We start from the raw sequence: 21760 nt of genomic DNA, 5'->3' as shown, positions 1-21760 counted from the left end.
GCTTATCTATTAATTTAATTTGTCAGTTTGTTATAATTCAGTGCAGTTTATTATAATCAATGTCAGTAATGCAGTGATCACCTTGTCCATGACAATTATGCTTTCAACAACAAAATATCTAATCCACATCTGAAGTAGGTCACATCACCTTCCTTCAGTATCTCTATGCTAAGAAATCTGTTTTCAGTAGAAGTACTAGATCACTCTTGCCATTATTTTTTCCTGTTTAACTAGTTGAGGATGTTTTGTTTTGTTCTGGGGGGAGACTTGTTTGGGGAATTTGGTTTTCAGTGTTTCAGGAAACTGCTTAATCACAGATGAGTGACCTGAAGCCCAGAGGAGAATGATCCTGAGCAAGTGTCACCTGTGTGCTCTCTCTTCTTTATCTGTACCAGATACATAGATGCTGTGGCCTTGTATGATAAATGGAAGATGTCAGAATCTAAACTTAAAATTTTTGGTACTAAAGCTAACATTTTAAAGATAGAAAATGTTCTGTTTGCAGTTTAATGGTTTCTGTAATCTGCAGAAATAAACTACAGTCAGCTCATTCTGTCATACTTAATAGCTAAAACTAACATGAAGCCTTTTACATGGACTGGAATTGTGACTTTAAACTTAGATGTGCAAAGTCTAACAGAAAAGGTGTAAATTATAGTTTGTAAGCAGTATGGGAATACATAGACTTTGCTTGGCGAAAATGATTGCAAACCTTGTTTCATAGTAACTGCAATCACTCAAATGTCTTTCTATAGACTATAGATGCCTCTTGCTGGACTGATGGAAGAATGGAATTAGCATATTTTTTTCATGACTAATATTGAGCTCTTTGCTGTCTATCAATCTGCAGGCAGACTGCCTTGTCAGAGAGAGATAAGTACTGCCAAGTGAAGGGAGACCATCAGTGCAGTGTGCCTCTCTTCTGTGTTGCAGGGTTATGCTGCAGAGATGGACAACCCCTTAATGGCTCATCTGATTTCGCCAGAGCTCCAAAATAAGAAAGATATCTTGTTTGGGAATATGGAAGAAATTTATCACTTTCACAACAGGTGAGGATTTTCATTCAGATATAAAAATAGCATTTGCATGGGATTCTTTACTCTTAATCTCATTTAAATTGCCAAAAGATCTTTACTGAGTCCTGTTTGGAGGACTTAGTGGCAAAATTCATAATGTGTAGAAGAGAAAAAGCAAAATGCCTATAAACGATGAGCAAAGATGTGCTAAGTGTTATTCAGATATTTGCAGCACAGAGGTAAGATTTTGCATCACAGTCCTCTTCCTGAAGAGTATTGTTGATATTAGGATACAAGCTAAAAATAAAGCAAGGTCTATTTGGGCTTGGGTTTCTTTTTGTTATTATTTGTGTGTGTGTGAAAGGTGCTCTTGAAAGTAAATTATTATTCTAACCCACAAATTCTCAACTCTCAATATCTGATGGAGGCTTGGTTAAATTTGTACTCTCTGAAGTCTGAATCCTTTTCACTACAGAGGTATTTCTTCATGGGCTAATACTTAGGGTGGTACAAAAGAGAAGTATTTTCAAGTGAAGTTAAGCATACTAAACAATTGTTTCTTATTCAAGCAAAACTAACCAGGAAGTTCTGCCACAGATTATTTTGGGTGGATTTTTTTTTGTTTGGGGAGCTGGGGTTTGGCTGGTTTGTTTGCTTTGTGATACTTGGTAGTATTTTGAAGGGAAAAACAAACACCATAAACGTTGCAAATCCTGTGGTTAAATATATAAGGCAGGGAAAAAATACCCCTCCCTTCCTCTGTCTCATATTTGATTTCAGTTATTGCAACAGTAAGAAAAAATAATTTGGTTGGAATGTTTGTTTTAATTTTCTATCCCTTTTTAAGTTCATCATCGTCTAGAACAGTTCTGTTTGGTTTTCTGGTACAGAATTAAAACTCTTATTTCTGAAGTTTTGAAAACAAATAGCAAGAAAGTGAACAGTTACTGCAAGTCTTTAAATGTGTGCACTAAGAAAATTTTCTTCCTCATAGAATATTCTTGAGAGAATTAGAAAACTATATAGAATACCCAGAACTTGTAGGACGGTGCTTTCTGGATCAGGTATGTGCCCTCTTCCTGGCATTTCATGCATAAGCCTCTCTAGGACTAAAATCTGAGAGTGATTTTCATGCTGTAATTGCCACCACATCCCCTTCGTCCTGAGCAGGTGACAAACTGAGAATGTGGATGTTAATTGAGGATACTTTCCACTGTGTAGAGTAACTAATTTTGTTAGGACTATTGCCTTGTTGATAGAAGAATGCTTTATTGAAGTAACAGTTAGGAAGCCTTGAGGTGGAGCCATGCAGTGCATGGTTTCATATCACTATAAATGATTGGTTTACTTGGTTAGATCATTGGATTTTTGTAACGTTATTGGAGTTTGGTTTGGTTTGTTTTAAATAGCACACTTCCAACAGAGCTATTTTTTTATTCTGAAAATGGAAAGCTATGACAGATGTAAGCTTTTAAAATCTGAGATTCATTAGACAGTGAGTCTCACCTATTGTGTACTAAAGGCCAAATAGGAGGCTGTTTATGGAAATCAGTCTCTCATTGTTGCTATCTATGGATGCTCTAAAACTCCTGCGAGAAGCCATGCCTTCCTCTCCTATTTGCTGCCTACATCTATGCAGTTGCTGCTTCCCAAAACCAAGGGGCAGAGTTACTCCTGTGCCTCCTGATATTCTTCCTAGTCTATAACATTTTCAACAATTTTACTTTCTTTTGCTTACAACAAGTGCTGAACTTGAGCTATTTAGTTGCTGAAGTGATGAGGAGCAAAAAAAAAGGTCTACCTGACTGTAACTCCAAGTGAAAAACACATTCACAAAATTAAATACATGAAGAAAAGAAGGACAAGACTTTTAAATAAGTTGCACAGGACTCAGAGTTGGGCATTCATAGATGTATTTTCCATATTGTAATAGAAATGTACTTCTAAATAAAATATGTGCTTCTTTGTAAGGTGCTTGACATTCAAGTGAAGCAAAAAATTAACAGGAACACTTTATTTTGATGTTTTGAGTACCCAATTAGTAACCATTACAAAATAGTGATTTTTGCATACTTGCTTTTGCGCTGGGTATCACAAGCAGCTGCATTTGTTTTTGTTGTTTTGGTTTTTCTTATCATAGCCGTATTAATTGTTGTTAAAATTCTTATGAACTTGGTCTGTTAATGCTACAGGAATTTATTAGCTGTGTTTATGTTCCAAATTTCAGATGGAGGATTTCCAGATTTATGAAAAATACTGTCAAAATAAACCTCGATCCGAAAGTTTGTGGAGGCAGTTTTCAGATTCTGTGTTCTTTCAGGTATGCCTGCTTGATCCTCTGAAACAACTGTGGGATTGCTTTTGTGGGCATTTAGATTTGTTTGTTTATTTTCTCACCTCGAGAACAAATAGCAAAAATACTGATTAGTGTCCTGATGAAATCCAACACTGATTACAGGAATGCCAAAGGAAACTGGACCACAAGCTCAGTTTGGACTCATACTTGCTGAAACCCGTTCAAAGAATAACCAAATACCAGTTGTTGCTAAAGGTATGTGTTAATAATCTCCAATGTTAAGTTCATCTTGTTCATTTGGGTTTTTTTAAATGCTACTTCTCTCAGCCTGCTAGAGAGAAACCTAAAAATCAGCAGACTGATGTATAAATTGGAACTGAGACAAATCCCAGTCCATCAGCTTTCAGCTCGGTTGTTTTTCAGAGACATCTTGTGTAGCACAGAGACCCCTTGTGTTGCTGCTTCTAACCTTGTGTTTTTGGTGAAGAGAAGGATGAAAAGTTGATTAGGAGAATTGGAAAGGCCAAGAAACCTTTGCAGCAAAGAAAAGAGAGTAGCTGAACTACTTGTTACTTTTCATTTATAGTTGCCTTATCTGTATAGTGCTCATTGCTGTCTACAACTACCTGAAGGGAGGCTGTATCCAGGTGGGGGTTGGTCTCTTCTCACAGGCAACCAGCAATAGAACAAGGGGACACAGTCTCAAGTTGTGCCAGGGGAAGTATAGCCTGGATGTCAGGAGGAAGTTCTTCCCAGGGAGAGTGATTTGCCATTGGATTGGGCTGCCCAGGGAGGTGGTGGAGTCACCGTCTCTGGAGGTGTTCAAGAAAAGCCTGGATGGGGCACTTAGTGCCATTGGAATGGGCTGCCCAGTCCAACCTGGATGATCTTGGAGGTCTCTTCCAACTTGGCTGATTTTGTGATTCTATGATAGTGGAAATTCACCTAACTGGGTTCTAAGAAATGCATTCTAGGAAGAGTACTTGACTGAGAGCAGTTCATGGTGGTGGTACAGAGAATGCCATGCTTTACTGAAAGGACAAAGTGTCTTCTATTTTTTAGTTAAAGTACAAAGTTTTGCCATGTTTAAAGTAAGAAAATATTTCCCACATAGACACGTTTCAATGGTAGTGTTCAATGGTAGTTAAAAAAAAAACCTGCCTTGGAACCAATACAGTTTAAAAAGCTTTTAAAGACTTATTTATATAAAGCTTGTGTAAAGACAGGAGTATTAGACTGCCTGCAGTCCATGAGTAAAGGCTTATTTTCATGCTATGAAGCCTGGGGAGTTCCAAATGGACTTGTAGCTATGTCAATCTGGGTCAGATTGGAAGATGCAGCTTCATCAGTTCTACTTTGGATTTTTTTTTTTGTAGCTATGTTGGTGTTTTTTTAGGCAACTGTGATCACAAATACATTTGAAAAAGGAGTCCTGTAAAAACTTCTGGTAGAGTTTACAAAATCTCTAGATGAATGAAATAAATTTGGCTAATTAACAACAGAGACAAGAAGACTTTTAGGGTCTTTGTTCTGGCCTGTATTTAACCTCCTAGGTTATATGATACAAAACTTCACAGATTGGCTTAAAAGACTTAGCACAAATCCATTGCAAAAATTGAATGTTCCTGATTACTGCTGTTCACAAATCTAAGTAAGTGTCTTGTCATTCCCTGCCTACTCAGGAAATGCTGAAGTACAGTAAAAACTGTGAAGGTGCTGAAGATCTTCAGGAGGCATTAACTTCTATACTGGGCATTCTCAAAGCAGTTAATGATTCTATGCACCAGATAGCCATTACAGGCTATGATGTGAGTAACAGTGGTTTTAATTGATTAATTTTTATTGATTTCTCAGATATATGTGCAGCATAGCATATGCTGTGTAGTAGTAATGAGAAGACTGACAAAAGATGCCTTTGATCTGAATTGTGTAAAGAAAATAATTTTAAATGCATCTCTCTATGCTCTTCTGAAGTTTTCCTGCTATGGATAATATTTTGCTCCATCTGCTCAAGTTTTGCTTTTTTGTTTGATCAACTTGACACCGAGTTAGAAACTGAAAATTGTCATGAGGAGTCTGATTTAGGCTACTGCCAAATGGGAGGCACTACTAAGTTTTTGTATCTATGTGTAAAAACACAACAAAAACTTCCAGTTAGAAATAAAACAAACCAAACAAGAAAAAACCTGCAAAAAAAGCAAGACAAACCAAACAAGAAAAAACCAACCTGCAAAAAAGCAAAACAAACCAAAGAAAAAAAAAAAGCAAAACAAACCAAACAAAAAAACAACCTGCAAAAAAGCAAAACAAAGAAAAAAACAACCTGCAAAAAGGCAAAACAAACCAAACGAAAAAACAACCTGCAAAAAGGCAAAACAAACCAAAAAAACAACCTGCAAAAAAGCAAAACAAACCAAACAAAACAAAACAACCTACAAAAAAGTAAAACAAACCAAACAAAAAAAACAACCTGCAAAAAAGGCAAACCAAACCAAACAAAAAAAAAACCAACCTGCAAAGAAGCAAAACAAAAGAAACAAAACAAATGCTCAATGTAAGCAGCTCTGGAGCAGAGTTGGGAAAATACAAAACAAATCGACCAAATCTATGTGTTGCTGCTCCCCTTTCTCTGTGTAGATCTCCCTGTCTCTGATACTGGTACTCCTGACTCTAGAATCCTGCCTGAATGCAATGGGGAGAGGAAATTCTGTGTAAAATTCCAACGTGGTCTTAATTTTTATTGTTTTCAAACCCAACATAAACATTGACATGAGAGATTGCTTGGAGTGACAAAACTTGTGAAGATGACATTTCACAAGGCCAAGTGCAGGGTTCTGCACTTTGGCCACAACAACCCCAAGCAGTGCTACAGGCTGGGGACTGAGTGGCTGGAAAGCAGCCAGGAAGAAAGGGACCTGGGGGTACTGGTAGATAGTAGCTGAAGATGAGCCAGCAGTGTGCCCAGGTGGCCAAGAGAGCCAATGGCATCCTGGCCTGCATCAGGAACAGTGTGGCCAGTAGGACAAGGGAGGTTATTCTTCCCCTGTACTCAGCACTGCTCAGGCCACACCTTGAGTACTGTGTCAAATTCTGGGCCACTCAATTCAAGAGAGGTGTTGAGGTGCTGGAACATGTCCAGAGAAGGGCGACAAAGCTGGTGAGGGGCCTGGAACACAAACCCTATGTGAAGAGGCTGAGGGAGCTGGGGTTGTTTAGCCTGGAGAAGAGGAGGCTCAGGGGGGACCTCATTGCTGTCTACAACTACCTGAAGGGAGGTTGTAGCCAGGTGGGGGTTGGTCTCTCCTGCCAGGCAACCAGCAGTAGAACTAGGGGACACAGTCTCAAGTTGTGCCAGGGTAGGTCTAGGCTGGATGTTAGGAGGAAGTTCTTGCCAGCGAGAGTGATTGGCATTGGAATGGGCTGCCCAGGGAGGTGGTGGAGTCACCATCCCTGGAGGTGTTGAAGAAGAGACTGGATGAGGCACTTAGTGCCATGGTCTAGTTGATTGGATAGGGCTGGGTGCTAGGTTGGACTGGATGATCTTGGAGGTCTCTTCCAACCTGGTTGATTCTGTTGATTCTGTGACCTGTTCAGAGTCTGCTGTTTCAGCCTTTCAGTCTTTATAGTCGTAAATACAACATTTTTCTTTTGTTTCAGGGAAACCTGAGTGAGCTGGGCAAGCTTTTAATGCAGGGATCCTTCAATGTCTGGACTGATCATAAAAAGGGTCACTCAAAGGTGAAAGATCTGGCACGCTTCAAGCCAATGCAGCGACACCTCTTCCTCCACGAGAAAGCTGTGTTGTTCTGTAAAAAGAGAGAAGAAAATGGAGAGGGCTATGAAAAAGCTCCTTCTTACAGCTACAAACACTCCTTAAATGTAAGATACCCAGCAGTTGAGCATGGTTGAGGTACTCAGGGCTTAGCCTACAGTAATACAACATTCTATTTCTCCGTGAAGCTGTGTTACAGTTTTGCACTGTGAAGTTAGCCCTTTCAGCCAGACCTAACTGGTGCTGCAGGTCTATGTTACTTTGTACTGCCATCTGTTAGAGAGATAGTAGGGGGGAAATTACCCTTCAGGAAAATCCAAAGCATGCTAATCTAGCTGAATGGCAGTTCATTAATCACATAGAAAGTGTAGAGCAGGGTAGCATAAAAGATATGTCAGATCTGGTGGTCTGAATTTTAAGAGACATCCTCTGGGGCAGCTCCATCTACAGGAGCAGGTCTAGGGAGGTTCTTCTCCCCCTCTACTCTGCCTACACCTGGAATACTGTACCTGACTTTGGGCTCCCCAGTTCAAGAGAGACAAGGACCTGCTGGAAAAAGTCCACCACAGAGCTACAAGGATGACTGGGGAACTTGAGCATCTCCACTATGAAAAGAGACTGAGAGACCTGGGGCTGTTTAGTCTGGAAAGACTGAGAGGAGATCCATGTGCACAAATATCTAAGGGGTGGGTGTCAAGTGGATGGGGCCCAATCTCTTTTCGCTGGTCAGCAGCAATAAGACAAGGAGCAGTGGCTACAAACTAGAACACAGAATGTTTCACCTCAACATGAGGAGAAAATTCTGTACAGTGAGGGTGACTGAGTACTGGAAGAGTCTGCCCAGAGAGGTTGTGGAGTCTCCTTCTCTGGAGACTTTCAAAACCTGCCTGGATGCATTCATGTGCGAACAACCCTAGGGAGGTTGGACTTGATCTCTAGAGATCCCCTCCAGTCTCTGAAGTTCTCTGATTCTGTGATTCTTGAGCATCAGTTCAATGTAAATACATCTTTCTTTCCTCCAAGGTAGCCAAGATGATACAAAGCACTAAATCTTATGTCTTAATGTGGAGATCATGTGTTATTAGCTATTATTTTCCTCAAACAAGAAGCCAAAGTGGTTTTCATTTTCAGAAACAGGGTAACAAAGAATGCCAGTAGCTGCCTGCTTCCGTTGTTACTGTAATTGCAATGTGGATGCGTCACCTGTTTCTCCTTGCTTCCAGATGGCAGCAGTTGGAATAACAGAAAATGTCAAAGGTGATGCAAAAAAATTTGAAATCTGGTATAATGCAAGGGAAGAAGTTTACATTATACAGGTAAATAACATGCCCCTACGTGAAAAAAAATGAGAGGGGGAGAAAGGCAGAGCTGGGAAGAAGTTTAACCCTAAGAATATCTGGGTTTTTTTTTTTCCCCTCTCTTATGTCACTAATAGGCAGTGATGAGAAAACACAGAAGGGAAAAACGCCATCACCAGATTAATTCATAGCATAGATTCTGGAATAGACTGCCCACTCTGGGGTGTTTAGGGTTGGATGAGGCCTTGAGCAGCCAAGTCTAGTTGAGAAGCATCTCTGTCCATGGAGAAGAGGAGTAGATGATCTCTAAGGTCCCTTCCAACCTAAACCATTCTGTGATTGTGTGAATATATTGCAATTGCACAGTCTTCTGTGGAAAAAAACCCAAATCCAATTTTACAACAGACCTGGAGGATATTTCACACATCATCACTGGAGTGGTGGATGGCTTGGAAACCCGGGTTTGACCGCAGCACATGTACAGCCTCTGCCTCAGCATGTTCCCTCTGTCACAACTAGTTTCTACTCACTGTAGTTTTGGAGAGGGAACTCTGCCCCTCTTGGAGGAATTCTCTGTGGCTGTACTTTGGCATGCAGCTCTTTGAGTGTGTGATGGCTGATTGTACTTATTTTTGGGTAGGCACCAACCCCTGAAGTTAAAGCGACTTGGGTGAATGAAATAAGAAAAGTGTTGACAAGTCAACTGCAGGCATGCAGAGGTAAAATGTATTTTTCAACTTTCTTATCTTTGAATTTCCAATCCTGCCCTGTATATCTTCACTGTCTAGGACTGTAAAAATGAAAGGCTTGAAACACAAATCAGTTTTAATATTCTTTATCTTTCCTCCACTACAGAAGCCAGTCAGCACAGGACACTAGAACAAACACAGAGTTTACCTCTACCAGCATCATCTTGCACAAGGTAAGTAAACCTGTTGCCAAAGCAGCCTGGTTGTCTTGCAAATATACTAAAATACCTGTTATTCAATATATTCATCAATGACCTGGATGAGGGCACAGAGTGCACTGGCAGCAAGTCTGCTGGTGACATCAAGCTGGGTGGAGTGGCTGACACACCGGAGGGTTGTGCTGCCATTCAGAGAGACTTAGGCTGGAGAGTTGGGCAGGGAGAAATTTAATGAAGTTCAACAGGGGCAAGTGTAGAGTGGTGCACCTGGGAAAGAACAATCCCATGTATCAGTGAAGGTTGGGGACTGGCCTGCTGGAGAGCAGTGAAGGGGAGAAGGACATGAGAGTCCTGGTGGATGGAAGGATGGTCATGAACCAGCAGTGTGCTCTTGTGGCCAGGAAAGCCAATGCCATTCTGGAGTGTATTAGAAGGGGTGCAGTTAGGTCAAGGGAGGTTCTCCTTCCCCTCTACTTGTTCCTTCAGGGTCCCAAATTCTGTCAAGTTTTTTTCTTTTCCTATTTTTTTTATCCTTTACACTATCAAACTATATAGTCTTCTTCTACTACCTGCTGTTCTGCTATTCTCTGATGTCTCTTTCTAATACTTTGCTGCTCACTCTTTTTCATTACATGTCTGTGTGTATATACTCCTAAGCTGCCATCTTTGGTCATTTCCATGTGGTGTTTACTCAGTATGTATCAGTAGCTCTCCACGCTGCATGTTTTATGCATCTGCTTATCATTTGGGGGTAATTTTCCAGGTGCATAGTATTTGTGGGATGTATTTCCTACAGGAGGTGTGATGGGAATCCAGCTGCAAGGTCCAGCCCTATGGTCTTTGTTCATCCCTCATCTGTTCCTGTGCTAAGAGCTTCTGGGGGGGCAGAGTTAGTTTGTTTCTTTTTTCCTTCCTTTTTCCTTTTTCCTTTTTCCTTTTCCTTTTCCTTTTCCTTTTCCTTTTCCTTTTCCTTTTCCTTTTCCTTTTCCTTTTCCTTTTCCTTTTCCTTTTCCTTTTCCTTTTCCTTTTCCTTTTCCTTTTCCTTTTCCTTTTTTTTTTTGTTTTCTTTTAATTTCCTTATTATCTTCAGGAGGAAACTATCAGCACACAGTCTGTGCCTGCAACTGAGAGTGAGTGGAAACTGACCCAAGCTGTCTTTTCAGTAGCTCTGACTGCTGTAGTACATGCAGTTACAGTCAGTTAGAAGAGCCTTTCCCCTTTGTAAATGCTTGTGGTCTGTAAATACACAATTACCAATGACTTTTTCAGTACTAGAAGCTATGCTCTCAGAAGTAGCTCCTATAAGCACAATGGCTTTTAGCTTACATGTCTGTGTGTAAAAGGCAGCCTGTGATTGAAGGTAGCCAAGAGAGCCAGTGGCATCCTGGCCTGCATCAGGAACAGTGTGGCCAGTAGGACAAGAGAGGTTATTCTGCCCCTGTACTCAGCACTGCTCAGGCCACACCTTGAGTACTGTGTCCAATTCTGGGCCACTCAATTCAAGAGAGATGTTGAGGTGCTGGAACGTGTCCAGAGAAGGGCAACAAAGCTGGTGAGAGGCCTGGAACACAAAGCCTATGAGGAGAGGCTGAGGGAGCTGGGGTTGTTTAGCCTGGAGAAGAGGAGGCTCAGGGGTGACCTCATTGCTGTCTACAACTACCTGAAGGAAGATTGTAGCCAGGTGGGGGTTGGTCTCTTCTCCCAGGCAACCAGCAACAGAACAAGGGGACACAGTCTCAAGTTGTGCCAGGGGAAGTATAGGCTGGATGTTAGGAGGAAGTTCTTGACAGAGAGAGTGATTTGCCATTGGAATGGGCTGCCCAGGGAGGTGGTGGAGGCACCATCCCTGGAGGTGTTCAAGAAAAGCCTGGCTGAGGCATTTAGTGCCATGGTCTAGTTGACTGGATAGGGCTGGGTGCTAGGTTGGACTGGATGATCTTGGAGGTCTCTTCCAACCTGGTTGACTCTATGATTCTATGGTCAACCTCCATATTTGCTCAAGGTGTTTCATTGTCTTAATGTTCTTCTATTAAACAGTCCTTCACAGAACCACATCAGAAATACTAAGAAAATGGAGGAGAAAAAAGCTGATCTCACAAGTCAGGAAGTTTATGGCATCACAGCTGCACCAAAGTACCCTGAGAAAGGTAAAGGTGAGTTTACACATCTGTTATTCTCAGTAATTGCAAAGAGTATGCCTGCACTGCAGATGCACAGGCAGATCCACCAGCAGAGTAGGTATGGTAATGCAGGTAAAGCCAGCATTGTATCTGAACTAGCAGGGCTTTGCTGCTTTCAGCCCTAAGGCAGCCCACTCACAAAGTGCTGCCCACACCGCACCAGCGTGCTGGTCCCATCTGCCCTTAGCTTGGGGTTTCTGTGCTACACTGTGGAGTGTGGACAGGCCCAAAGCCACCTCAAATTAAAGGCAGCCAAAAGGAAGTGGGAACTACGTTATGAGGCCCAGGTCTGCAGCAGGTCTTGTCTTGGAGATGCCCAGCTTCTCAGGGTTTTCTTCCTCTGGATACATCTCTCAGCATTACCTGTTCTGAAGAGGTTTGTTGTTGTTTGGTTTTGTTCTCTTCAGTTTTGGTTCACATCATTTACTGAACCAGTGGCAGTAGAAGCTGCTGTACATTGAGAACAACTGGCTGCTTGGGTTCTTCTGTTGATCCTGGATTTTCAGTTATCCTTTCTCATCCTAACATGCAGAGCTGCAAACAAGCCTTTCCCTCGATCTTTTCATGGCCTTCTCCCTTTTTGTTCTGTGTCTCTCTCTTCCCTTGTAGATGACACTAGCTCTACCTCAGAATGCTCTATACTGTCAAAAAAGTGCTTTATGCTGCAGGGCTTTACTAACCTCAAAAGTCAGAAAGGTAATTTAAAACACCACCCCACCCCCCCCAAAAAAAAGAGCTAGACTGTTTTCCTTTTAAGGCTGCAATTGAAGCATCCTTTTACATGCATGTGGGATGTGTGTGTTTGTAGTATAGCAGTTTTTCAGTCTGTGCAGTAGCTTGTTCTCCTAGGCTGGAGCCTAGATTCCTGAGTTCCTAGGTTCCTGACAGGGAGTCCTCAAGAGAAACCAATTTCAGAGTGGGAGGGGTGATGCAGCTGGGAAAAGTGCAGCTGATGCTGATGCAAGGAAAGAGGTGTAGTTTCCAATGCTTCCAGTCTCACTATTGAGGCCAAGGAAGGAGTTGGTAGTGTCCTATTCCTGCAGGAAAACTAAAAGAAAGAAGTTGTCTTCAGATGAGAATACCTGGCCTGCTTCTAGCTTCAGTGGATCTGCCCCAAATGCACCTGTACTTGGCAGAAAGGAATCAAGACTTTGCTAGAGTATTCCTACATTTGCATCCTTTCTAACACAACTCCCAATAATATTTCCAGATATATATATTAGAATAAATAAGAACTTTCCTGTGCTTCCAGAAACGGGGGGGAAGGCTGTCGTTGTTGGGGCAGTATGGGGGTAGGTTGTTTGTTTGGGTGGGTGGGGTTTGGGTTTGGTTTTGCTTTGTTTGGTTTTCCAGTTGGTTGTATTTCATTAGGGTTTTTTGTTTGGTTGGGGTTTTTGTTTGTTCGTTTATTGGTTCTTTTGGTGGTTTGGGATTATTTTTTTTTGGCTGGGGGTGGTGGTGTGTTGGTTTTTCAGCGAGGATTTTGGTAGGTTCTTTCTTTGTTTTGTTCTTTTTTTTTTTTCAGGTGGGATGTTGGTGGAGTTTTGGTGGTGGTATTTTCTGAGGGGTTTTGAGGGATGCTTTTTTTTCCCCATAAACCAAGCAACAGAAGTCAGCAATTTCTTGCTTCCTCCTGCCAAGTAATCACACTGGTACATTGATTTTCTTTGAACAGGTCTTTGAATGGCCTGCATTTCATTAAGATGATGGCACTTGTTCAAGAGCATGATTTTTATTTATATATTTGTTTATTACCTTTTTTTTCCCCCAAGCATCTTTTCAGAATGCCTCTTTGTAAACCAAATTACCTTTGAGTTCTTTCTGGACAGAGACTAGGGACATGCATCTAATGCTAATGAGGTGAGCACTAATAATCCCATGCTTGCCTTGACAGAAACTCCATCTTCTTCTGCTAAAAGCCAGACATTGCCAATGATCCTTCTTACAGGACCAGGTATTGCTCTAGCATTAGATTTGTGTAAAATTGATGCTTAATTTGGTTACATTTGTCTAAAGTTGAAATTCATGGTGTCTAGTTGATGTCTAGTTCACTTAGAAAAGTTTATATGTGATTTCATCTATCACTGTAAAATGAACTTGTCAATTTATCTTCCAATAACTACATGTAAATAATTATTTCTGATGTTAATTTGACCAATGATGGCTGAAATTAGAGTGATTACAGAAATCCACTTGATTTCCAGTGTAAACTCAAAGGTATTAGCATGCAACCCACCTATTCTCTTTTTTCCAGTTCTTCAATATCTCTCTTCTGTGTTTTTTGCCTATTCATCCTCCTGCAGCTTCTCCTACCAGTCCTGACAAAAAAGCTAAGCGACACGAAGTAGTGAGTGACCCAACTCCTTTTGGTTTAAGAGGTATAGTGTTACCACATCTTGTACTCCACAAATAGCCACACATCCCTCATAGAATACTGAGGATGCCTATATGATGCAATTGTGTGCAGCAGTTTTGATATCAGCTGAGTTTTTCCAAGTGGTTCTGTCAGCTTCTTTACACAGTGTTTTTGCTAGCACATCTGGTTGAACTTCTCCTTTGGCAGGAGTAGCGCATGGCTAGCTAGTTTTTAGGAGAGGGCAATGGGAAGCTAAGTGTTTAAAGGAATTACTGGGGTGTCCAGGTGCTGTGAGAGACATGGTTTTCCAGTTAGCATCCTCCTGTCACTGTTCCCTTGGCAAAGAGGATTTCAGTTTGTTGGGTTTTTTTAAGGGGAAAAATAAGTTAATTTGAGATTAGTTTGATGTACATCAGGCAGAGTAGGGATCATCACTGTCATGTGGGATTTCCATTTTAGATCTACTTTTATTGCTGTAGTCACTGTCCTGTTGTATCTTTCTTTAGGTAATAGTAGGCAATTTTTACCACCTTGTGAACCCTAGATGACTTAACCCCTTGTAGCAGTTTGCCTCTTGTCCTCCCAAGCCAGAGCTAAGCAGAGAATAGAAAATCATTTCATTTGAATGACCCATTTCTAACCAGCAAGGCGACTGAAGACCTGAGTAGCAAATCACTAGCGCTGATTAACTACAAAGTACAAGGGGAGCAGTCCCTCTCTTTCTGACTCTTTTTCCACCACCATCTCTTCTAGAAAATGCTGTTCTAAAGATAAAGCCATTTCAAGCCATCATCCTCCTCTCCAGGTTTCCACAGCCATTATCTTGTCTTTATCTGTGTTGAAAGGTTCAGCTGCTGTGCTGGAGAAACCATGCAACAGCATTCACCTTGTCTGAGCAGGCCAGACACATGCAGAAACTCCAGACGTATAGATTTGGGAGTTACAGGATTAATTTTTGCAGGTAGCAGTCAATCTGAGATTTCCAGGTGCTGTGAAGAAACCCTGAAGGGCCTGAAAATGCTGCTGGAAGTCTCACTTTGTGAAAGCATTAAATCCAAGTAAATGAATTAAAAACATCTAGTAACTCCTCCCTTCAGTCTTGCACATTCCAGTCTCTTTTCTGACACTTCATCTCTTCTCCTTCCTCAGCTCAAAGAGGGATGAGAAAGCAGTTGACCAAGGCATTTCAGGTTGAAGCTGTGCCGCGTGATGATCACAGCTCCCCGGGCACATTGGTCCCAACCATTTCCTTTCACTGCTATATCACTCTGACTTAACATCTTACCAAACTCAAGGAAAATCAATTAGTGGCAGTCGCATCTTACAGGTAGATTCTTTGTGAAGAAATCTGTGGTCCATTTTGAAGAGAAGCAGTGAACAGATTCTTGGATATTCTGGCAGCATCAAATCTAAACTTACTTCTGCATAACTTTGCCTTTTCTCAAGAATGTCTGCTATTTTCTTACTTTTCCTGCCTTAACAGGGACTCTGATTTACTCTCACTGTGCAGAATATACAGGGGCACAACGAATGTGCAGGTATTATTCTGGTATCTGTAGTTAGCTGCTATGACCATAGTGTCCACTGTGGCAGCCTGTAGAAGGAGTAAGAGTGCTGTTACTATAGCAGGACCAAGTGAGTCTGCTCTTACCAACATCAGCTCAATTTATGAAATGAGTCTTAGGAACAAGAAACTGTTTCCCAAAATGTTCCAGATGTGCAGACCAGTGAGTGTGAAGCTACAGGCAAAGCAATTGCAGTGACATCACTGTCTTTTTCTTCTGTGGAACTTGTTCATTCTGTTTTTAATGAGGACTTGGACCAATTAGAAGAAACCAAGTTTTCATTCGTTGCATTGTTCTTGGCTTGGAAATAAAGGGTTTCAGCTGCATCCCATGAGCCAACTATGAGAAGTGAGCTTCTAAGGAACTTTTCATGGAATACAGCAGGAATTTATTACTCAGTTTCTTCACAGATGGAAGTTCATTCTTAACCCTGGACAGGGCCAAATGGGTCAGTACTTCTAACCCTGTGCAGGTCATCCAGCAGCGCAGGCGAGGTAAAAGTCCCACTCTGGTGGATGTGCCGTGAGTGTGATTTGTTTCTGTGATTCTTAGATTGCTTTGGCTTTACTCTGGCAATACTCATTTCTTTTCCTTAACACACTGGCGTGACCAACCATGTGGCAAATGCTTCAGAAGCAGTAAAGAGCAAAAACTGCTGGTGCTTTCTAAACAGTTACATAAAAGTTGTGAGGTTTGTTGTTCTTCTGTTCCTTTCCTTGAGTTTCATTGTTGTTACCATTTGGCCTGAACCAAAATCTTTCTTATAAATATTTGTCTCTTTTATTATGACTTTCTTTTTTTTTTCCATTATAAGCTTGACATATTTATTAGCAACTGCTGACCTCACTGAAAAGCATCCCACTGGTAAAATTAATTGTAGTTTTATTTGGCAAAGGGTTTTGTGCACTCTGGATACGATTCAGCTTTGTAAATAAATGCTTCACCCTGAGAGAGAAAAAGGATCACTTGACAATGACAGGCAGGAGATTGTTCTTATGGTGTTTGGTGCAGTAACTTAACACTAAGTCACTGTGATTAAGTATCCTTGTGTCAGCCTGAGTACCCTCAAATGAACAACTGCCTCATCAGGTGAAGTACGAAGTGCCCCTAGCTGTTGAGTTTGACAGCTCTAAGTGCTCAACAGTTTGAAGGAGGCAATGCATATCCATCTGTTGTTCCAGCAGCCTTGTTAGGTTGCTTTGGGTGACAAGCCTGTGTGGTCATCCTCTTCCCATAAAGTTTCTCTTCCTGTCTTCTACCTTGTCCCAAGAAAAAGAGTATCTATCCATTGTTCATCTTTGTGTGAGAAACAGCTGCTTTTTAGTTCAGAATTTGTGGTTTTTTTCCATCTGTTTCCCTCTTTATAAATCCAAAGGGCCAAATTCGCTACTGTGTATTGTCACAGCTCTACCTACTCTGATGGGAGTGGGCCCATTTTTGCCAGCTGTGAATCTCACCCAGTGGCTGTAATACATTCCTTGTGTATGGTTTTCCCTGTGTTTTTGTTGATCACCTTAGAGAGTTTCAGTGGGAAGAATATTTCTCCCAGTCAGTGTCTCATGGCTGCAAAGTCAACTGTTATGTTTTTGTTCCCCAAGGCTGGTCTAAAACGTCTCATTCTCTTGATGCATCTGAAGAAAATGATGGCTGGTCTAGTGCTGAAGATCCACTGAATTCATCAGATGCGGAGGAAGACGGAGGAGGAGGTGGAAGCGAGATGAAGCTGGTAAGCAGAAAAGCTGTGCTGCTGAGCTAAGCACAGGATATCAATACACTGAGTCTGGCAGTTTAGTGGAATGCCTGCAGGAAGGAAACTGTCTGCCTTGAAATTCTCAGCTGGGAAGAATTCTTAGGTCAATAGCAAATGTCCCCTTCTCTTGAATCAACCTTGTATTTGTACCTTGAGAGCATCCATCTGTGCCTTTTTGTCACCTGAGGACCACAGCTGCTTAACCCATGGTACAGCAGTCAATAAATGACATGTTCAGCTACCATGTCACCAGACCACACATATATCAAGCTCCTGATTTTCCAGCTCAGTTTCCCTTTTTCATTGTTCTGATTTTTTTTTTCAATGTTACTTTTTTCTGTAGAGATTTGAATGAATTGTTGAAATGGCAACACTTGAGTGGAAGTTTATTCTGTGTGAGAATTCCTGTACTGAATTTGCATGTAATCCAACAGCAAAGTTTCTCAGTATGTTTATTTACACTGTCTCCAGCATGTCTGTGCATGAGAGAGAAGGGAGAAGTGCTATCATTTCATAACAAAAGCTGCAACGTACCTGAAAGCGTTCAATAGAAATAATTTGTTTATGTTTTTCCTCTGTGTGCATTTAGACTCCTGGTAAATATACAGTTGTGACTGATTATGAGAAAGGAGTTGCTGAAGAATTTACAGTGAAAAGTGGAGATCTAGTTCAACTGATTCGTGAAGGGGAGGATGGACTTTGGTACGCAGATCTGTGTTTGGGAATTTTTATACGCAGAACTGTGTTTGGAAGGCAGATGTTTAGGACAAAACTTTCAAAGGCATCAAATAAAACAATCTGACTTGAATTTTTGTGGGTTTTTTTAGGTATGTAAAGAACCTTAGCACTGGTAGAGATGGTTGGATTCCAGCAAGCAACCTGCTGATGCTCATAGGCAATTCAAAATCGGCTCAATCTTTAAGCAGCTCTGGTAGGCTATTTACTTTTAAGTGAGAGGATTGTCTCTCTTCCAGATTCTTATTGTCAAGTTGTGAAAACCATGCCACGTTTTTCACAACACAGCAGTTGTGAAGAACAACCATAACATACTTTCTTGCCTTTTTTTTCTCTCTTTCCCAGAATCAGGCACTGCCTCCAGCACTTTGAGCACATCATCAAGTTGCAGCGACAGCTGCAATGTCAGCAGCACCAGCTTCTCTGACATTAAGGGCTAACGTCAATTTTCACCCCACCTTCATGCAAGGTAAATGTGGAGTTTGCCATTATGTGCAGAGTTCTGGACATCGGACTGCAGCTGAGAACCACTTGTTCTGTGTTGCCAGCCCTGAGCATCTTCCTTGGCAATTTTTACAGCTTCTCCTAGAAGATCCAGAAGATCCCAATGGAAAGTGCACAGAACGTGAAGTTGTAGATAGAAGTTAAACAGTTTGAAATAGGTTCTCGTGGAGGCTTCTGCTCTGAAGTCTGAAGCTACAGAGCTGTTAGCATAGAACACATTTTCTCATTGATACACAGTCAGGTTTCTGCAGAACTGTATCATTTCATAACAGCCAGAATCTGAATGTGAGCAAACAAAATGTGTTCGGTGCTAAATCCTCATTGTAGACTAATAACATAGCAATCACTGTACAGGATAGGTATGAGGAAAAATAAATCTGAGTTTACAATTTCTATTCCTAAAAACCCCTTTCTCCAAGGATGTACCTCAGTCAGTGCAGTGAATGGGACTCTTACAGCAACCAAGAAAGAGGTTCGGTCCAGCCTTTTCTCTTCTCTTGGGTCTTCAGGATATTATTCTGCTCCCTAGAGACTGGGATGCAGACATGGCCAATTCACTGACCACAACAGCATCAAAAGAAACTTATTTTTATCCTTTCCAACATTGTAATGATGTGTGCAATGGAATAGCTGTTTTCTGAGGTATTTTTGACCTCACAACCAAATTCTTTACCAAGATCACTGTGTTTACATAGCCTTGGTAATTTAGTAATATCTTTTTCCTTTCACAGGTGCACAATGAAACACAAATGTTCTTATTCACTACATGATTTCCTAACAGATGGTAGTGACACTTACCTTCAGCTCTCACAGTTAACATGCAGCTACAGGCAGAGGAAACTATTGTGGCTGTGCTATGGATCAGGACCTTCCTTCAGACAAACCTATGAGGGCTAGAAATCAGATGTATTTTTAGTCAGTAGTGTTTGTTGTAGATTTATTCGAAGAGAAAAGAACAATTACATAATTTTCTATAAAAGGGGAGCACAAGAGAAAAAAAATATTAGAGAAGAGTCAGTTTTATGCTACAGACAAGTTTTGTTTTGTTTTTTTTAAGGAAGGGTGATGCTTAACTTGCCATTTTTCAAGGTATGATGTAAGCCAACATTGTGGACTTCCACATTGCCAGACATTCTTTACGCGTCATCCTTACAGATGTTCCAAACCTGTGTGCATGTATGGAATATTGTGTTCAGTCCCTTCCATCTCTCAAATGTTTTTACTTGTATGAAAATAGGTTTTTAAGTGATTCATGTACAATATTACATAAGCATAACGTGGACATTAAGAGCATACTTTTTCAGAAGCACTAAGCACAGCAGATTATGTCAGCGAGAAGTGCTGTTCATCATCAGACTTTCTGAAGGCTGAGCCCTGAAGTCTGTCTTCATGCCAGAATTTTGTATTTTAGAGGCTGCAGCTTAGGAAACTTAGACAACAAATATTCTAAAGAACAATATTACTCCTGGGTTGTTAAAGCAGCCCTACCCCAGATGCAATCAAAAATGCAGCTGACCGTGGTCAGTACAAATGGAACCATATATATACACGCTCGTGCATTCATGCACATACACGTGTGCACGTATGTGCTTGTGTGTGTATATATGCATGTGTAGATATGTAAATGTGTGTAGATAAAATGTATCAATGTAAAAGATGTATTTATAGTCTTCATGCTGCTGAATGTGTCACTTTACAATTCATAAATACTTAGGTTTCTTGCAATACTACAATATAAAGGCTGATCAGGGTTTTACTTAAGGCATCTTTTCCAATGCAGAAATCCTCTGATCTTTTTTTTTGATTACCCCATAGAATGCTGTGCTGTCTGGGAGTATTTAGTCTGATATTTAACAATGGAATGGCAACATGAGGTTCAGCTTACCCTCATCCACATAAGTTATTTTGTAAATTTTCTGTAACATAATTTGCTTATATATTGCTGTCATTGCTAGGATGAGACTGTCCTTTCGTTCCTCTCTGCAGCCTCATTTGTGTTACTTCAATGGTTTTCTCCACATCGTTGCACTTTAATATACAATCCATTCACTATTACCTTTTTTTTTTACTGCTGTTGTGAATTAGAAGTTCAAAGTCAGAGGTCTCTATTGTAATTAATTTGAATAAATTTCAGCACTTCTAGCTGAATGCCTTTATATGGACATGCTCCGTGGTTTATTTTGCCTCACAGCATCAAGGGTTTCTTCCGGATGTTACATTAAAACAGAAACAGGCTGAAGGATTTGGAACAAAAAGCCAGGTCTGTCTAGCTATTGCTTGTCAGAGTCTGTGTGTTCAAATCCTTTGCCTACTCATTGTGAACCACCTCAGAACACCACTGTTTTACCTTTGTGATTCTGTCTCGTTTAGAATCCTAGAATCAACCAGGTTGGAAGAGACCTCCAAGATCATCCAGTCCAACCTAGCACCCAGCCCTATCCAATCAACCAGACCATGGCACTAAGTGCCTCAGCCAGGCTTTTCTTGAAGACCCCCAGGGACAGTGCCTCCACCACCTCCCTGGGCAGCCCATTCCAATGCCAATCACTCTCTCTGGGAAGAACTTCCTCCTAACATCCAGCCTATACCTACCCCGGCACAACTTGAGACTGTGTCCCCTTGTTCTATTGCTGGTTGCCTGGGAGAAGAGCTCCCCCCCAACCTGGCTACAACCTCCCTTCAGGTAGTTGTAGACAGCAGTGAGATCCCCCCTGAGCCTCCTCTTCTCCAGGCTAAACAGGCTCATCTCCCTCAACCTCTCCTCATAGGATTTGTTTACCTGGGACTGGAGAATTATCATGTCTGCAGGCTGAGGGTAAAAAGTGAAAGCCAGTGTCAAGAAACAAGATCGATTCCCTTTTCCCCCCACGTTGTTTTTTGAAAGACACCACATTGAGTCTTCCCCAAAGAAAAAGTTGTGTATCCCACAGTTTCCCTGCTCCTTGTGAGTATGCACACACCGTGTTTGAAGGTCTGTCTGGCAACAGCTGCAGCTCATCGAGAAACAAGACCCCACATTCACTCTTGGACCATCCGAAGAGAAACATTCACTGTTTATGCATTCACTGTTTAATGGCTTGAAGGAGCATCACACCATGGAAGGAGCTGTATTTCACACTCACTGGAGTGATGTGAGCTGAGGTGGTGGCCACTGGCAATTGCAAGATCCAACTAACCTGTTACTGGGATTTGATTGCTTTTATTTACTCTTGTTAACACAACAGCTTCCTCTCTAGTAGGTAGTCCTACTTTTCTGAGCAAAAGGGTGCCTGGCCGTTCTAAAGCAGAACCACTACATACTCATTAAAGCAAAAGAATGAAAGACTTCCAGCCCAGATTTACCATAGCAGAAAGTAAAGAACTTGCTATGTTAAAAAGCTG

At 41.3% G+C, this 21760-nt stretch overlaps 1 protein-coding gene across 16 annotated transcripts in view; it reads left to right on the top strand.

Annotated features, from left to right (window-relative positions):
- The window catches only part of MCF2L (MCF.2 cell line derived transforming sequence like), a 123263-nt gene extending 102728 nt beyond the window's left edge, over positions 1–20535 (top strand). For 3 of the 16 annotated variants that reach the window (XM_064143719.1, XM_064143721.1, XM_064143720.1), the window contains exons 15-31: positions 934–1049; positions 2011–2080; positions 3244–3336; positions 3475–3567; positions 4995–5120; positions 6970–7191; positions 8308–8400; positions 9023–9101; positions 9238–9304; positions 11327–11436; positions 12079–12165; positions 13364–13423; positions 13773–13847; positions 16989–17116; positions 17730–17842; positions 17968–18071; positions 18221–20535. In XM_064143719.1, the coding sequence (XP_063999789.1) occupies positions 934–1049; positions 2011–2080; positions 3244–3336; positions 3475–3567; positions 4995–5120; positions 6970–7191; positions 8308–8400; positions 9023–9101; positions 9238–9304; positions 11327–11436; positions 12079–12165; positions 13364–13423; positions 13773–13847; positions 16989–17116; positions 17730–17842; positions 17968–18071; positions 18221–18315 (1731 nt within the window). In that variant the 3' untranslated portion in view covers positions 18316–20535. Of the gene's footprint in view, positions 1–933; positions 1050–2010; positions 2081–3243; positions 3337–3474; positions 3568–4994; positions 5121–6969; positions 7192–8307; positions 8401–9022; positions 9102–9237; positions 9305–11326; positions 11443–12078; positions 12166–13363; positions 13424–13772; positions 13848–16988; positions 17117–17729; positions 17843–17967; positions 18072–18220 lie in introns of all 16 variants that reach the window. The other 13 variants (XM_064143725.1, XM_064143713.1, XM_064143723.1 and 10 more) reach the window with 11 other exon arrangements.
- Positions 20536–21760: the final 1225 nt, after the last annotated feature.

The sequence above is a fragment of the Pogoniulus pusillus genome, chromosome 5 (genome assembly GCF_015220805.1).
Source record: "Pogoniulus pusillus isolate bPogPus1 chromosome 5, bPogPus1.pri, whole genome shotgun sequence".
Classification (NCBI taxonomy): domain Eukaryota; kingdom Metazoa; phylum Chordata; class Aves; order Piciformes; family Lybiidae; genus Pogoniulus; species Pogoniulus pusillus.
Note: the sequence above shows the minus strand (reverse complement) of the source record. Positions and strands in the feature narration are given on the sequence as shown.